At 35.3% G+C, this 15,971-nt stretch overlaps 1 protein-coding gene across 3 annotated transcripts in view; it reads left to right on the forward strand.

Moving 5' to 3' along the window:
* Positions 1-15,971, forward strand: part of HACE1 (HECT domain and ankyrin repeat containing E3 ubiquitin protein ligase 1) — a 93,302-nt gene that overhangs the window by 19,103 nt on the left and 58,228 nt on the right. For 2 of the 3 annotated variants that reach the window (XM_060115001.1, XM_060115002.1), the window contains 2 exons: positions 121-252; positions 9,887-9,969. In XM_060115001.1, coding sequence (XP_059970984.1) covers positions 121-252; positions 9,887-9,969 — 215 coding nt within the window. Of the gene's footprint in view, positions 1-120; positions 253-9,886; positions 9,970-15,971 lie in introns of those variants that run through there. The other variant, XM_060115003.1, reaches the window with a different exon arrangement.

Below are 15,971 nucleotides of genomic sequence, written 5' to 3' on the forward strand. Positions count from 1 at the left end.
TAATTTTAATCTTTAGTGTACACGTCATGCTCACAGTTGAGAAATAATTGCATTATTTATCTGCTGCTTTTATATGAAACACTCTTGCATAAATGTTAAGTAACCTAAATGGCTGCACAGATACACTGGCTGGCTGTGAATGGGCGGACAGAACTACTCCATGACCTTGTACAGCACGTCAGTGACGTTGATGTTGAGGACGCGATGGGGCAGACAGCGCTGCATGTGGCCTGCCAGAACGGTCACAAGACGGTAAATAAAGCCTCGAGGACTTTAAGTTGCATGTGTTTAAACTTTGAATTCATGAAAAGTTTTCCACTGTGTATAATTGGAAACATGAAGCAAAATCTTACAACATTTTCTGTGTCATGTGGTCTTCTGATTAATATATTCTATGTGGATAAAAGGAACAGAAAATAGTGTTTTTAAATATGTTTAATGTATTTGTAATTTGGATTTCAATTTTATTTCTGATTCATAGATTCTAATAGCTGAATATTTTAAATTTTAAATGTATGTTCACATATAATAATTTTAACAGTTTATAATGTTTATTCTGTCCTCAGTTTTATCAAATAACTTTTTCATATTTTTTACCATTTTCATGTTTTTACCCTTAAGCCTCAAGTTTTGGAATTAGTGAAGAAAGTGAGCTCTGACATTGCTTAAATAGTTCAACTTGCATTATCATAGTTTTCTACTCTCTTGGAATATGATTTAAGTGCTAGAGTCACAGCTGTTTCCTTCCTTACTTTTGATTTCTAAAATCATGCATTTGTTTTAGGCAGTACTTTCCTGTTATCCCTATGTATAAACATTTGGCTTTTAAAATTGCCAATAGTTTTCTCTCTCATTAGAAGACTGCTGCCTTATTTAAAGATTGTTAGCTTAAGATTTTAGATTGAACTTCTGCTTTTTGTAATTTCCTATCCTGGTTACTTTCATTTTTCCCCCACATTTAACATTACTGATAATAGAATATTATTTATTTACTAACTAAAAAATGAAAAAAAAATGAAAACCAATTGAAAACGAAAAAACACCACCAGCATCTACAAAGTTTGCTTGTTTATATTTATTTTTTTGTATACACTCTGTGTCTTATCTTTTTGTTGGGAGAATTCCTAGTGGAATCTGGATTTCTGTCTCTGCAAACACTTTTTTCCTAACCTAGGTTCAGGATGTCAGATCCTACGTATTTAGATGCTTTATGTATGACCTCAATTCATAGAATATTGCACTTCTTTTAAGATAGTGAGCTCAAGGTTGACATTGTCTTATGTTTAATAAGCGTTGGATAAAAGGAAGGATATATGCTTTTTTTTTCTTTCCTGGCATTTCTTCTGAACACCAATGTTCGTTTTTATTCTTTTGTCTTTTATCATCTGAAAACTAACCCATTTGTATTGAAGGAGTATTCCTTTTCATTACCTTTTACTTTCTCCATGTCAGTACTACTAAATTTAAGAAGTATTCTGTGTGGAAAAAAAAAATCATCTGAAATGTTCTAATCTTGACTGGCCCCAGTAAGCAACTGCTGCCTGTTAGAGAAGGAGTCCTGCTGGTAGCTCTTACAGGACAGAAAAGCACCCGCTTTAATATAAATACTCTCTGCCGTTATCGAATGAGTGGCGTGTCATTTACTAAGATTGTAAACCTACCTGTTGCCCGAGAACTTGTGTAGTAAAAAACTGGAATTCAGATTAGGAATTACCTACAAAGGCTAATTTTAGCTGCCTTAAGCCAGTGAAAAAACAAGAATTACGCAAAAAACCTTGGTTCAAAACATGTGCATTACAGGGTGCATTAAAAATTTAGAATTGCCTTCTGAAGTTATTGAAGAGTAGTTAGTTTAAGTATAATACACTCCATATGGTTTACCACCTAAAGCAGGCATGGTAAAGTAAGGGAGAATTCCTCATAGTCAAATGCCTTTGAAGAATTGTATTTTCAGAAGATTTATAGGGGGCCTGACTTCACTTGGTGATGGGCTTCACAGGGTGAGATTTTGCAGGTATGGTACAGGAGGAAGAGTACAAAAAGTCATGCTGACTTGTGATTGATTGTATTAGTGAGTGAGAGTCCTTTCTGTCTAGTTGGTCCATTATAGTTATCTGTGAGGATCGTATACAAAGGGAATGTTTAGCACTGTTTTCCAATTCATTGTATGCACCTTTAATCCTTCAATAGGGCAAAAAGGAATCTTGAAAAATTAGGCCATCTCCTAGCCTCCAGGCTGAATTATACCTCTAAAAATCTGTGTTGACAGACCTACTAGATAATGGACTTGAGGATATGGGGAGGGGGAAGGGTAAGCTGTGACAAAGCGAAAGAGTGGCATGGACATATATACACTACCAAACGTAAGGTAGATAGCTAGTGGGAAGCAGCCACATAGCACAGGGAGATCAGCTGGGTGCTTTGTGACCGCCTGGAGAGGTGGGATAGGGAGGGTGGGAGGGAGACGCAAAAGGGAGGGGATATGGGAACATATGTATATGTATAACTGATTAAATTTGTTAATAAAAAAAATCTGTGTTGATAGTTGTGCTATTATTACCTATGTGTCATAATTACTCATGTATTTCTGGGACATGTTCGGATCTCAGTGGATGAGAATATTCTTTTATCTTGAGTTGGATATGATTTAAGAACTCTGAGATATGTTATTACAGGGTAGATATTATTGATTTTGTTTTTAACCGTTTGTATATCTTTCCATAAGTTGAACACTGAGTCTAAAATGCTTTGTCAGATATCAGCAAATGAAAATGGCCTTTTCATTGTCTCAAAGTAGTCAGTTTTTTTTTTTTTTTTTTTTTTTTTTTTTTTTTTTCTGTACGCGGGCCTCTCACTGCTGTGGCCTCTCCCGTTGCGGAGCACAGGCTCTGGACACACAGGCCCCGCGGCCATGGCTCGCGGGCCCAGCCGCTCCGCGGCATGTGGGATCCTCCGGGATCGGGGCACGAACCCGTGTCCCCTGCATCGGCAGGCGGACTCTCAACCACTGCGCCACCAGGGAGGCCCCAAAGTAGTCAGTTTTTGCATAAATTCATTAAAAGGTCTTCAAAACTTGTGTCCGTGTAGACATATACCAGTGCACATAGGTTTCAAGATTTATATATATTGGTTATATATATATTTTATAGAATAAAATGTAAAACTTTAAAGGGAGAAAGAAACTCCCTTAAAAATATTCTCAAAAGCACATCAGCTCATTTCAAATTAAAGAGGATGATATGATAAAGAAATCCTCTGAAATTTACTTTCTAATCTCATTTTAAGGTAAATCTCAAGAATGCCTGGGAGGATTTGGAACAACTGGCTAAGAGCTCTAAAGCTTTGTAGAATTTATAATTGAATACTGTATTCTTGCTTTGATGACAAATAATTTTTAGATTTACATGACTTTTTTACAGATAAAAGATTTGGAAGAAAGATTGATTTTGTCATAACTAAGAAATCAAGTAATTTTTGCCATGATTTCCTATAGATGCATCTGTTTAATTAGAGGTAAACCAAGATAAGGGTCTCTTCATCATCTTGTTGGAAGGAAGTGATTTGGGCAGTTGAAGAGTGCAGCGTGACCATTTTTGTCCTTGTAACATGATAGCACTATGATTTTAAATGACTTCTATTCCTATTTTAAAATGATCAGATGAAAGAAATGATCATAACAACTCCTTAATAATTCAATTTTTTATAAATTTTCTTAGGTCAGCTGTTACTAACTATAAATACCAGAATTATGGTTTGTCTTTGGATATTGATTTAAAATAAAAAATAATTAGAGAATTTGGTTATTTATCTGGCTTATTATATAGTCTTTGGCAACTTTTTCTTCCCCTGCCTTTATCTACCTCTTAAGATATAATCTGCTGATTACACAATTAAGGAAAGTGTGAATATTTTGGAAGATACTTAAGAGTAATGATAGTATTGGTACTGTTACTACCATTACTAATATTGATGATGTGATTCTGTAAGAACAGTACAAAGAGCACTACCTGGACTCTTCATTCATTTGCTCTTATGCAGTAAGCTAGGCCCAATGTGTTGTTTGATTTTTAATCTCATTTTTAGAAAGTGTAGTAAAACCTAATATTATTCTACATAGGTATAATTGACTCCATTTTTTTTTTTTTGGCCATAAATTGAACTTACTTTTTGGTAATTTTTTTCTTTGCCATTAGGTCTTTAAGATTTATTGATGTGTTGAATTGCCACAAATGGTTGATTACTGTTTTCCTGGAATAACTTGGACTTAGAAACTCTAGAGAACTGTCGAACGGTTCAATCTCAGTTTCTATTAAAGTACACAGCAGGATTAGTTTTTGGACTAAGGAAATTTTATTTTTATCACAATAGACTTTATATTGCTAAATTTAGATAACTGAATATAATGGTTCACAAACAATATGAAATGATAGTTGAACCCTGCTTAGAGTTGATAGAACTGACTGCATTTTTTTTTTTTTTTTTTTTTTTTTTTTACTGAAATTGTAGGCTTGTTAAGGAACAGTGCTCATCTACGTTCAGTCAGCTCTCTTGATATCTTTAGCCAGCTTCCAAGCTTTTCATCCAGAGAATTACAGGGCAGCCATGCAAACTTAATTGAAAGCTTTTGCAAAAACATTAACTGGATTCAGCCTTGAAGCACGAAGGTAGATGTACTTAACATTTCAGGATATGTTTTTAGGTTCAGAGTAATTTTATTTATTCTAATGTTAGAATCCTCCTTTCACCACTTCTGAGAAATGTGAACAAATAATAGGAAGTTCTATTACTGTGATTTTTTTTCTAACACAACTGGGTAATATTGATTTTTTGCTAGGTATTATGTAAGGGTTCAAAGTCTTGATAGGCTTAGGTGGACAGGTTTCTAGAGAAAACCTATAAACACCAGTCACTGACTAGTGAGTTGGCCATTTTTCTTAGCACATAAGTTGTTTGTGCATTGCTGTCCTGTCATCAGAATTACTTTTAATAAGAGATGAAAGATGCTTTTTTTGTTGTTTGGCTATCATTGTTTTAGTAAATGAGAATACAACTTATGTTGTATGGTTTAATATTGGTTTTTACTTATGGTTTAATATTGAATATCTATTCCTTTCTACTTCGGTCAGTGTCGTTCAGAGAGTTGACATTGATAAAGTAGAGCTGCCTTGGATTTCTTGCTTTGTAACTTATCAGTGTATTGGGTACAGGTGGTCTTGGTTAGTCACTGCCTTCAATTAAATGACTTTTGAGATTGACCCAAACATTAGCTTTGCACATTAGTTTTCCACTCAGGGTGTTGTTTTATCATTTGAAAGGTCATGACGTCTGTTGAAAGTGTGTGGTTTCTTGAGGGTTTCTTGAAGGCCATGTGAAAATCGCCTTTCAATGCTTTTCTTTCAGTATTCCTTCCCAGCTCTTCCTTACTCTGTAAGGAGGAAGACCCCAATTGTAGATTATCTAGGAATAGGATAATAGTGGGGTTTTTTGTTTTTGTTTCTTAAGGGGGAGTTAGGGTTGGATAGGGAATTTGAAGGTCTGAATTATTTTAAAAACATATTTTGGTGATCTATATTACACACATAAAATGATTTTAGTTCAGTGTACTTCTTTTTTTTTTTTTTGCGGTACGCGGGCCTCTCACTGCTGTGGCCTCTCCCGCCGCGGAGCACAGGCTCCGGACGCGCAGGCCCAGCGGCCATGGCCCACGGGCCCAGCCGCTCCGTGGCATGCGGGATCCTCCCGGACTGGGGCACGAACCCGTGTCCCCTGCGTCGGCAGGCGGACTCTCAACCACTGTGCCACCAGGGAAGCCCCAGTGTACTTCTTAAAATTATGTTATATTAACTTGAAAGATATAGGTAATCAGCTCTCAGTCACAGATATTTGTTTGTATACTTTTACATGTTTACATTTACTAAATTGTAAGCTGCTGAGCTTAATTTTTGCAAGTAAATGAGAAGCCATAAAAGTTTGAAAACGGGAACTTATGACTGTTGTAAATTACAGTGATTTATTTTGGACTTCATGGCTTATAGTCTGTTAAACAGACACAATGCAGTTTTCACAGAAGTACTTGTGTGTAGGGGTTTAGGGGTGAGAAATTTGCTGAAACAAATTGAATCCAAATCTGTCATAAAGAATCCTATCAGTTTTTCTGGACAGCACTAGTCACCATCTAGCAGACTACATATTTTATTTCTCATGTCCCTTTGTTTTCCTTTTCCACTAGAATGTAAGCTTCATGAAGGCAGATGTTTGTCCATTTTGTTCATTGCTATGACTCTAGCATCTAGCACATACTACTAGCACATACCAACATTGAAATTTTTGTTAAAAAATGGAATGGGCTAGTCAAATGCAGTATCATTCCAAGCAGTTTTTTCTACCATTTTCTTTCTGTTTGTAAATGTTTGTAATTTTTTTCTTTTGTACCTTTAAGTGAAGCGTATATTGATAGTGCTGATTCTTATAAAAGATTGTGTCTGGTTTGTTTATTGCTGAAAATTTCTGCTTTTGAGACTCCTTAGGGATTGTAGTGGTTGAATCCAGAATTTATTCTCATTGATTTTGTTTTGCCTTATGCTTCCGTATAATTTAAAATCTTCAAGTAGTAGTGTTTCTTCAAGGGCTTTTGTGTTTTTAATTTAATAAATAGTTTCCTCCACCTGAATTCTCCTAGTTTCAAAGTTATTTTGCCCTTCGTTTACATAGACTGGAAATTTTTTAAAAAATGAAACTTTTAAGTTATGTGACTTTCTTGCTTCTTTTATTATGCTGTTTAATCAATAATTGAATTCTGTGTTATCCTTACTCCTCCTGTTTCAGAGATTTTACAAAAAGAAATCTGCATACATTTTTTTTAAATCACAAAGATTGATGACTTTTCACTCATGTCAGTGCTGCAAGGCAGTTATTTTTACTCTTTACATTCAAATCCCTTTACGTATTTTTTTTCTTCTTACTCTGAGGGAAATGGGTTTTTCTCCCTCTTTGACTTCAGGCAACATTTTATCTACAAGTGAGCTATTGAAAGCTTTTTAAAAATATGTGTTTCTTTTAATAGTTGTATATTTTGAGGATCTTAATTGAGATAATTTTGTTAAAACAGAAAAACAGATTTATGAATGTAAAAGAAAATGCTGGAATGAGCTTTTCTACTTTATTAATCAAGTGTTTTTCTCTGTTAAGAACAGAATTTTTAATGTATTCATAGGATATTTCCAATTCTACATTGGAGGTCATTCACCTTACAATTTTGAGGGCATTTCACCTTTTAAATTTCAGTGTTGCTGTTGAAAAGTTTAATGTCAGTCTGAATTCTGTTTATCTCTGGAATCTTATATCCCCAGTATTATGAAATTTCACTTTGATGTGCCTTGTTGAAGGTCTTTTAATTTATTAGACTGGGCACTGGTGAGCTTTTCAATCTGGCAACTTGTGTCCTTCAGTTCTGGGAAATTTTTTGGTATTATTTCTTGATTACTTCCTTTTGGTCTCCCACCTCCTTCATTTTCTTTATTCTCAATTTCTACAATGACTCCCTGGATTGATCTACTAGTTTTCTCATTTTTCCTGTTTTCTTTGTCTTTTTGTTTCTTGTAGAGTTTTTCACCATTGTATTTCTAACTTCTATTGAATTTTTATTTCTTCCATCACATTTTTGATGTCTCATTCTCTGAATATTTTTCCCCCAGCATCTTGTTATTGTCCCATGGATAGTATTTTTTCTTTTCTCTCTGAGGGTATCAGTTAATTTTTCTAATTTTTGATGCTGTATTTTGGTTCCCTTTATTGTCTTTATTTTTCTTACTTCCTTTTTCTGTTTGTTTTTCAGGTTAGAGGCCTGCTTCAGTTGTGTCTTAAACATTGTCTGTCAATTCATGTATAGTGGTGAGGCACTGAAATGGGGCTGAAAGCATTGTGTATATGAGCTGGGTTTGTTGACTGGTCTCACTGTACATCAAGGTTTTTTAATCTTGGCACTATTGATATTTGGGGCCTGAACATTCTTTGTTGTGGGGTCTGTATGTAGATTGTTGGATGTTTAAACATACCCTGGCCTCTACCCACTAGCTGCCAACTGGACCCTCCCTTCTCCAGTAATGAAAATCAAAAAAGTCTCCCAGCATTGCTGAATGTCCCCTTGTGGCCAACTGGGCTATTTCACTGGTGTCTGTAATGCCAGTATCAGTCAGACTCTTCTCTGTTGCCACTTTCCAGATAGGAAAGCTTCAGTCTCCTTCTGCTTAAGCTTTTAAGCCTGGCTGCTGGATTTCTGGGAGCCTAGTGGAGCATGGGGGCTGGAGGTTTTCACTTAATTAGTTGTTTTCAGCATGGCTGCTCATCCCTGCTCTTCCCTGTATTTCTTGTCTGCCAGTCCAGAGCCTCACTATTCACTTTGTCCAGATAATAAACCTCCCTACTTCCAAGACAGATAGGGAGGGATAGTGGCTAACTGTATGGGATGGGGAGGAAGGGTCCTGGGGGAAGGCCCAGCTATTAGGTTTTCAACTACTTCTCCTGTCTTAACTCAATATAACTATCCCTGTCTTCCAAGATACCTGTTACTTCCAATTCCTGTGTTGTGTGTGTGTGTTCGGTAGTGAGAATTTGGTGGTTTCTTGTTGGAATCTGCATTTTCAGACACTTAGACTTCAGCTTTCTTTGATCTGCTAAGTCAGTTACTCTTCTTTCACTTGCTTGCCATTTCCCTAAAACTTCTGACTTATCTAGTATGTGTTGTATTCTTTGCTGTTCTTCCTTTGAGTTTGTAGTCTTAATATTTTGCTGACATTGTACTAGGTTTTAGAGCAGCAATAAAGATGAACATGGGTGTTCAATCCAGAAGTAATTATTAAACAGTCTAATTCCAAAAACATTTAAGTTTTTACATCTTGTCTTCCTTTTTGCAGGAGAAACTCAAATGAAGATCATAGGACTTAAAACCAGAAAAGATTCTCTTTTTTAAGGTTTTTCAGGCAAGCCTTGCCGTATTCCTAATCATCAGATATTTATTTTTATTTTAATTTTATTTTATTTTATTTTTATTTTTATTTTCTTTTTTTGCGGTACACGGGCCTCTCACTGTTGTGGCCTCTCCCGTTGCGGAGCACAGGCCCCGGACGCACAAGCCCAGCGGCCATGGCTCACGGGCCCAGCCGCTCCACGGCATGTGGGATCTTCCCAGACCGGGGCACGAACCCGTGTCCCCTGCATCGGCAGGCGGACTCCCAACCACTGCGCCACCAGAGATATTTATTTTTAAAATTTTATATTAGCTTATTTTCCCTTAGTACACATCAAATGATTGCAGAAGTAGAGCTTAGCCGACAATCAGAGAAACTGAGTCAGTATTGGCGACTGTCAGTAGCAAAAGGACTTCTTAGCTTTTTAATATTTTGTACTTTAATAATTATGCTCTTTGAATTTTGAGAAAGTTAGAGCTCTGGTACCAACTTTTTGTTTTTAGAGGCAAAAAACTCTGGTTTTTAAATTCAGAAATCTAGAGCAGCACTGTCCAGTGCTGCCACATGTGGCTATTTAAACTTAATTATAATAATATAAAATTTAAAATTCTGTTCCTCAGTTGTACTAGCCACATTTCAAGTCCTTTGGTAACTACTACACATGTCAGTGATTTTCTAGAACCTTCCCAGGTTAACACAATTTACATTACATTGATAATTCCACATATACTGTGTAGTGCCTGAGACTCAGAGCTTACCAAAAAATGGAATTTGTTCAGCCGTCATAATTGGCATGTTCCTACTCTTTCTTCTTTAAAGCTTCAGGTTGTGGTAAGAACTTTCCTTATATGGACTAAAATTGTGATAACTGTGTCTTTGTTTAACTTCTCTGGCTTTACTTTTGTTTCTTTTTCCCCCAGACAGTGCAGTGCTTGCTAGACAGTGGTGCTGATATTAACAGGCCGAATGTATCAGGAGCCACTCCATTGTACTTCGCTTGCAGGTATGATCATTTATATTGCCAGATGCTCTTATTAAAGAATGTTGAATCTGCTGTATTTCCAAACACAAACATTTGTGTGTATTTTCTAAAACTCTCCTCCTCTCCTGGAAATACTATGCTCCCTTTTAAGATGAAGTATATAGCATTATGGTTCTGTTACTTAACTGCATGATGAAAGGTGTTTTATATTGCCAGTGTTTTTATATATTGTAAGTGGGAGTTTTGATTTACTTGATTACTTAGATTTTAGAATTACTTAGTAATAAAAAAGACATACCAATAATCCAGTAACTTTCATAGTTTTCTTTATCAAGTATCAAGTTAGTTCCAGTGGGATAAGCTGTTAAAGTATGCCTTAGTTCAGAGCCATGTCTTTGCTTTCTCTGGATTTGTAACTTTAAAAAATTTCTTGAATCATTCTTGTTAAATATTGAGTTATGCGTTAAGTTGTTTTTACACTCTGTCCTGGTTCATTTTCTTTTTTCTTTTTTTCTGGTTCATTTTCCTGAAGCATATGTTTTGTTCATTGGTTCATTCATGTAATAAGCATTTAGTTAGCATTCACTGTGTGCCATGCATTATTATAGGCATTAGTGATACAGTAATAAATAAATCCCAGTCCTTAAGGAGCTAACAGTGTAATAATTATACACATACCTTCCCCCCCATAATATGTTATGTAAATTTAGTTGCAATTAGGAGCAGTTCACAATACACTTGATTTTTCTTTTTGGTTTAGATTACAGGAATTGTAGTATTTATTTAGGCTCTATTTTAGATATAAAGCTCTCCAGAAAGCTCCTCTTTTCTTATCCTTTTTCCTGTTTTATGTCATTTTACTGGAGGTTTGTTTTATGTTTTATTTTTTATTTTTATTATTTTTTTTAGCCATACCATGTGGCTTGCAGGATTTTAGTTCCCCGACCAGGGGTCAAACCTGGGCCCTGGCATTGAGAAGTGCTGAGTCCTAACCACTGGACCACTGCCAGGGAATTCCCTGGAGCTTTGTTTAAGATGAAAGATCTGCTTTTCTTCTCGTTTAGCTTTTTTTTAGGGTCTCTGATGTTGCTTTGGTCTGACTGATTCAAATCATCATTGAACAGCCTTGAATTAGAATACAAGGACTTATAAAAAGAAACGAAACTGAGCTATTTGTAATGAGGTGGATAGACCTAGAGTCTGTCATACAGAGTGAAGTAAGTCAGAAAGAGAAAGACAAATACCGTATGCTAACACATATATATGGAATATAAGAAAAAAAATGTCATGAAGAACCTAGGGGTAAAAGGGGAATAAAGACACAGACCTACTTGAGAATGGACTTGAGGATATGGGGAGGGGGAAGGGTAAGCTGTGACAAAGCGAAAGAGAGGCATGGACATATATACACTACCAAACGTAGGGTAGATAGATAGTGGGAAGCAGCCGCAGAGCACAGGGAGATCAGCTCGGTGCTTTGTGACTGCCTGGAGGGGAGGGATGGGGAGGGTGGGAGGGAGGGAGATGCATGAGGGAGGGGATGTGGGAACAGATGTATATGTATGACTGATTCACTTTGTTATAAAGCAGAAACTAATAAAAAAATAGGAAAAAAAAAAAGAATACAAGGACTTTTGGACCTCTAGACTTCTCCATCTTACCTGAATCCAGGCTTTTTCTTATGTTATACTTACAATTTGATTCCTTGGCTAGAACACAAATTCCTTCTTTAGTGTCCTGAATTTATGAATAATATTGTTTGATTCCCTGAAATCATATCCTGTCTTGAGGGGTTATCTTTAGATCAGACCTTTCTTTGAAGCTTCAGATTTGAATGTCCATCTACCTGATATACATCATCACTTGCAAGTCTCATAGAATCTCAGATATTAGCATGTCCAAAAGCTTCTGATTTCCTTTTCAAACCTTTCCTCCAGTTTTTCTCATCTCAGTCATTGGAACCCTTATCTTCTCAGTTGTATAAACCAGAAACTAGGTCATTATTTTTTATTTCTGTCTCTCTCTCTGACCCTCAACTTGGAATATATTAGTAAGTTCTGTAAATTCCACTTTCAGAATACATTCTGAATCTCATTACTGCTCTCCACCTCGCTAAACCACCTTAAAGTTGTTACTTCTTGTCTAGAATGCTGCAGCAGTCTCTTAACTGGTCTTCCAGATTCCTCTGTTGTTTCCCTCCCTTCTGTTCTTTCCTCAGAAGCCAAAGTGACCTTCTAAAAAATGAATCGGTTGTTGTCACTTTGTGCTTAAACCTTGTATTTAAACTTTTCAGTGCCTCTTCGTTGCATTTCCAATAAAACTCTGCCTTCTTCCACGTGACCTGCATGGTCTGACCCTGCTTAGCTCACTGTGCTTCAGCCACATTGGTTCTCTTTGAGTTCCCCCAATACATCAGACTCTTCCAGCAGGCTTTTCTATGTGCTGTTTATTTTGCCTGAAACCTTCTTCCATAGGCTTTTTATGTGGCTGACTCCATGTCAGTGCTTCACTGTTACTTTTTAGGAAAGAATTCCTGATCAATCTAGGTAGGCCTCTCCCCATGTTTCCTATCACAGTATCATGATCATTTCTTTCGTAGCACTTTGTATTTTATAGTGTTTATGTACTTGTTTATAATGTGTCTCCCCTGCTAGACTGAAAGTCCAAAGAAAGCAAGAATTTTGTTTTATTCATCACTTTATATTCCATGTGTAGTACAGTGCTTTGTGCTTAGATGCTTAGTAAATGTTTTTGAATGAGTGAGTCACTATAGTTACGTTTTTGAAAAATATATAAAATAATGCCATGTATACTGGTAAAATATAGGTATATATTAGTGCTCACATAACTGTGATATTTGTATAGTTAGTCTGAGCATAGGGTTATGGTAAAAGAATTTTTTAGAAGTACTTTCTGCTAGTATTGTATACCCATCTTCAAGTTTTAATCTAGCAAACATTAGATCTCTTTGAACAAAGATGGCTAAGCAAATATGATTAAAATTGAAACTAGAATATAAATTCTTCATTGTTGCAGGATGATAAATATGGAACATAGAAAATGGTTCATTTTGTAGGCAGACTTCTAATTATATTCATGATATCTAGATATAGGTATACATTAAAAATTATAAATTATTCCCAATGTATTGTCTCTGATAAATGAAAGGGAAAGGAATGTGAGAAATAGAACAAGTTGTTCCTGCAGACAAGTTACAGGGCTCTAAGATAAAAAGCTGAACTTAATGTAAATTTTTATTGTTGAGGGATGTTACTAGATATGTCATATGTCTAATTCAGTGATTAACTGCTAAAACTGTTTTCTTTAAATAGAAAATCTATTGAAATATATAGGAGGCAGGGTTCAAATCCCATCCCCAAAGCTATGCAACTTTAGTCAAGTTTCTTGACCTCTGAAGCTTTGTTTCTTTGTAAAGTGGAAATGCTGATATCTGCCTCGTGGGACTACAGTGATAATTAAATGAGGTGGCTTATATAAAGCATCCTGCAGAGGATTTTATACTTAGTAGTTGGTAGGTGCTCACTAAGCTCTAGTGAACTTTTCCACACCCAGTGAGCACAAAGTTGTATTGTCCTCTTTCAATTTCATTGCAATGCATGGTTTTCTAAGAAATTTGACTCTTATCCCATCATACAGGCAGGCCTTTTCTTTTTTCCTTTGTATTCTATTCTAATTCTGAGCACTATTTAATAAAGTAATGCTTCTGCGAGTGAGGCATTTCAGATTGATTTTGACCTAAAATTATGACAGGAACTATTTCCCAGCCACTTTTCCTCTCTAGGTGTTTTGTACAAGACATTCTAATTCACTAGCTTTCTTTGATGTGGACTATAGGCACACATATATTGACCTACCCCCCCACACACTCTTCAGGTGCCTTTGTTTTCAGGACTTTTATGTGGTATCTGCAAATGCTTCAGGTCCTTAAATGATTAGATTGGTTTTATATTCGTCATAATACTTCCCATTCACTTAACTGGGTTCCTCAAATAAAGGTTTGGATGTATAATGATTTTCAAATATTTTCTGTATCTGCAGATAATTTTTATTCTGTAAAGGAAAGCAAGGTTTAGCTAGGGTTATATAGATACAGTAAATTAGTGAGATTTTTATGGAATTTTGGAGGTCTGTAATAAAGTGAGAAACAGGTAAGATTCTGAACATAGTTTGCAGCTACTGCTAAGCAACTCCTTTCAATTAGGAAACTCACAATCAAAGTAGCCACGTAAAACAGTCCATAGATTCAAAATTGCAAACTTTTAGAGTAGAAAAGGACCATTAGAAAATATGGCCTCTTTGTTTCATAAGCAGTTGCAAAAAATGTTGTTATATATATAGTACATATGCACTGTTAGCCAAGTTTTCAAATTGTATCACTGCAAGAGCCTGAAGTTAGGAGACTTGAAAGTGCTTGAGAAATCAGTTCTAAGTGCTTTAGAAGCACTACAGGTTTCTTATTAGTTACATCTTTGCCAACTTCTTAGTTTCCAGAAAATACACTGACATTTCCTTGAAGGGAGTATTGTCTCAATCAATATAAAAAATATAAGTTCAACTGTAAAGAATAGTTATTCATTGAGCAAATTTTTGCAGTTATTTGAACTGAAAAATCTTTCATGTGACACTTTGAGCAGTCTGTAACAGGATAATCTTTATCTTTTGCAGTATTACACATGGGGCACTTGAGCCCCTAATGAAGTATGCAGATTTTATATATTATTAGCAATCATTTCTTTTAAGTTACTTTTGAAATGAAATGCCACCTGTTCACAGATGAGATTTTAATGTAGTTTTAGAAATTACTCCAGCTTTCTAAAAATGTCATAGTGGTATTTTTTCTTGATATTAATTATTTTTATTGCTATATGTGGTATAAAATTAATCCTAAATAAATTATGATTCAGGTCTTTTTGTTATTTTTGTGTAGCTTAGTACCTTATTTAATGCTTACTTGTCAGATGAATGGTATCTAAAATTAAAGCCCATCATATAACTCAACAAGTATATTGAGTACATGTTATAAGCCATGCTTGGTGTTATAGAACAAGGGTATTGTCAAGAAGTTTATAGTTTAGTTGGAAAGATTAAACACATCTAACACAGATAATGAATAACTGTAAAAGAAATGTCATTAAAGTTGATCAGAATAGCTTTGCAAATCTGGGTTTCTCAGAACCTTGGGTCCTCGCAAAGAAATCACTGACTCCTTTAATAAATTAAGCTCAAGTTAGTTTCTTTTCACTTAGGTATTATACGGAATAGAACAGGGTTAATTATAAAGTAATTCCTATTAGCTGTAATATATAATGTGTTGGCCAGCATGCCCAGCTGACAAATGATAAATGATGCTTGATGAAGATTTTTCTTAATGTAGACAAGAAAAATTAGTTACTGTTGCTTTTGGAGGGATTGCTGACGTACTTGCTTTCTTGATTTTCTGCTTTTTCTGAAGTAAATTAGATATTGTTCTTAAGTTAGTTTTTGTCTATTGATATTTGTATTAAGGAAGGTAATCAGTATTACAGTAAAGTATCAAGAGAGTGATATACCTAATGTCTGCCACCAGCTTCCTAGTATGATCCTATTTTTTTAAATTAAGTCCAATTATACTTTATGCAGCGTCATTTTGTGGAAAAGAAAGAATAGGTTTTTATTTGTTTGTTTTAAGTTTCTGAGGAATCTGTGTAGTCTTTGTGAAATAACATACCTTTTTAGGTAATGGTACTGTGGGAAGAGTATTGGTCTAGAAGACCAGAGATCTGAGTTCTAGTTTCACTTGTGCTTGAATAGTAATTTTTTTCACTACAAAATAAAATTCTTTTTTATAAATTAATTTTTATTGGAGTATATTTGCTTTACAATGTTGTGTTAGTTTCTACTGTACAGCAAAATAAATCAGCTATACGTATACATATATCCCCTCTTTTTTGGATTTCCTTCCCATTTAGGTCACCACAGAGCACTGAGTAGAGTTCCCTGAGCTATACAGTAGGTTCTCATTA

The sequence above is a fragment of the Mesoplodon densirostris genome, chromosome 12 (genome assembly GCF_025265405.1).
Source record: "Mesoplodon densirostris isolate mMesDen1 chromosome 12, mMesDen1 primary haplotype, whole genome shotgun sequence".
NCBI lineage: Eukaryota > Metazoa > Chordata > Mammalia > Artiodactyla > Ziphiidae > Mesoplodon > Mesoplodon densirostris.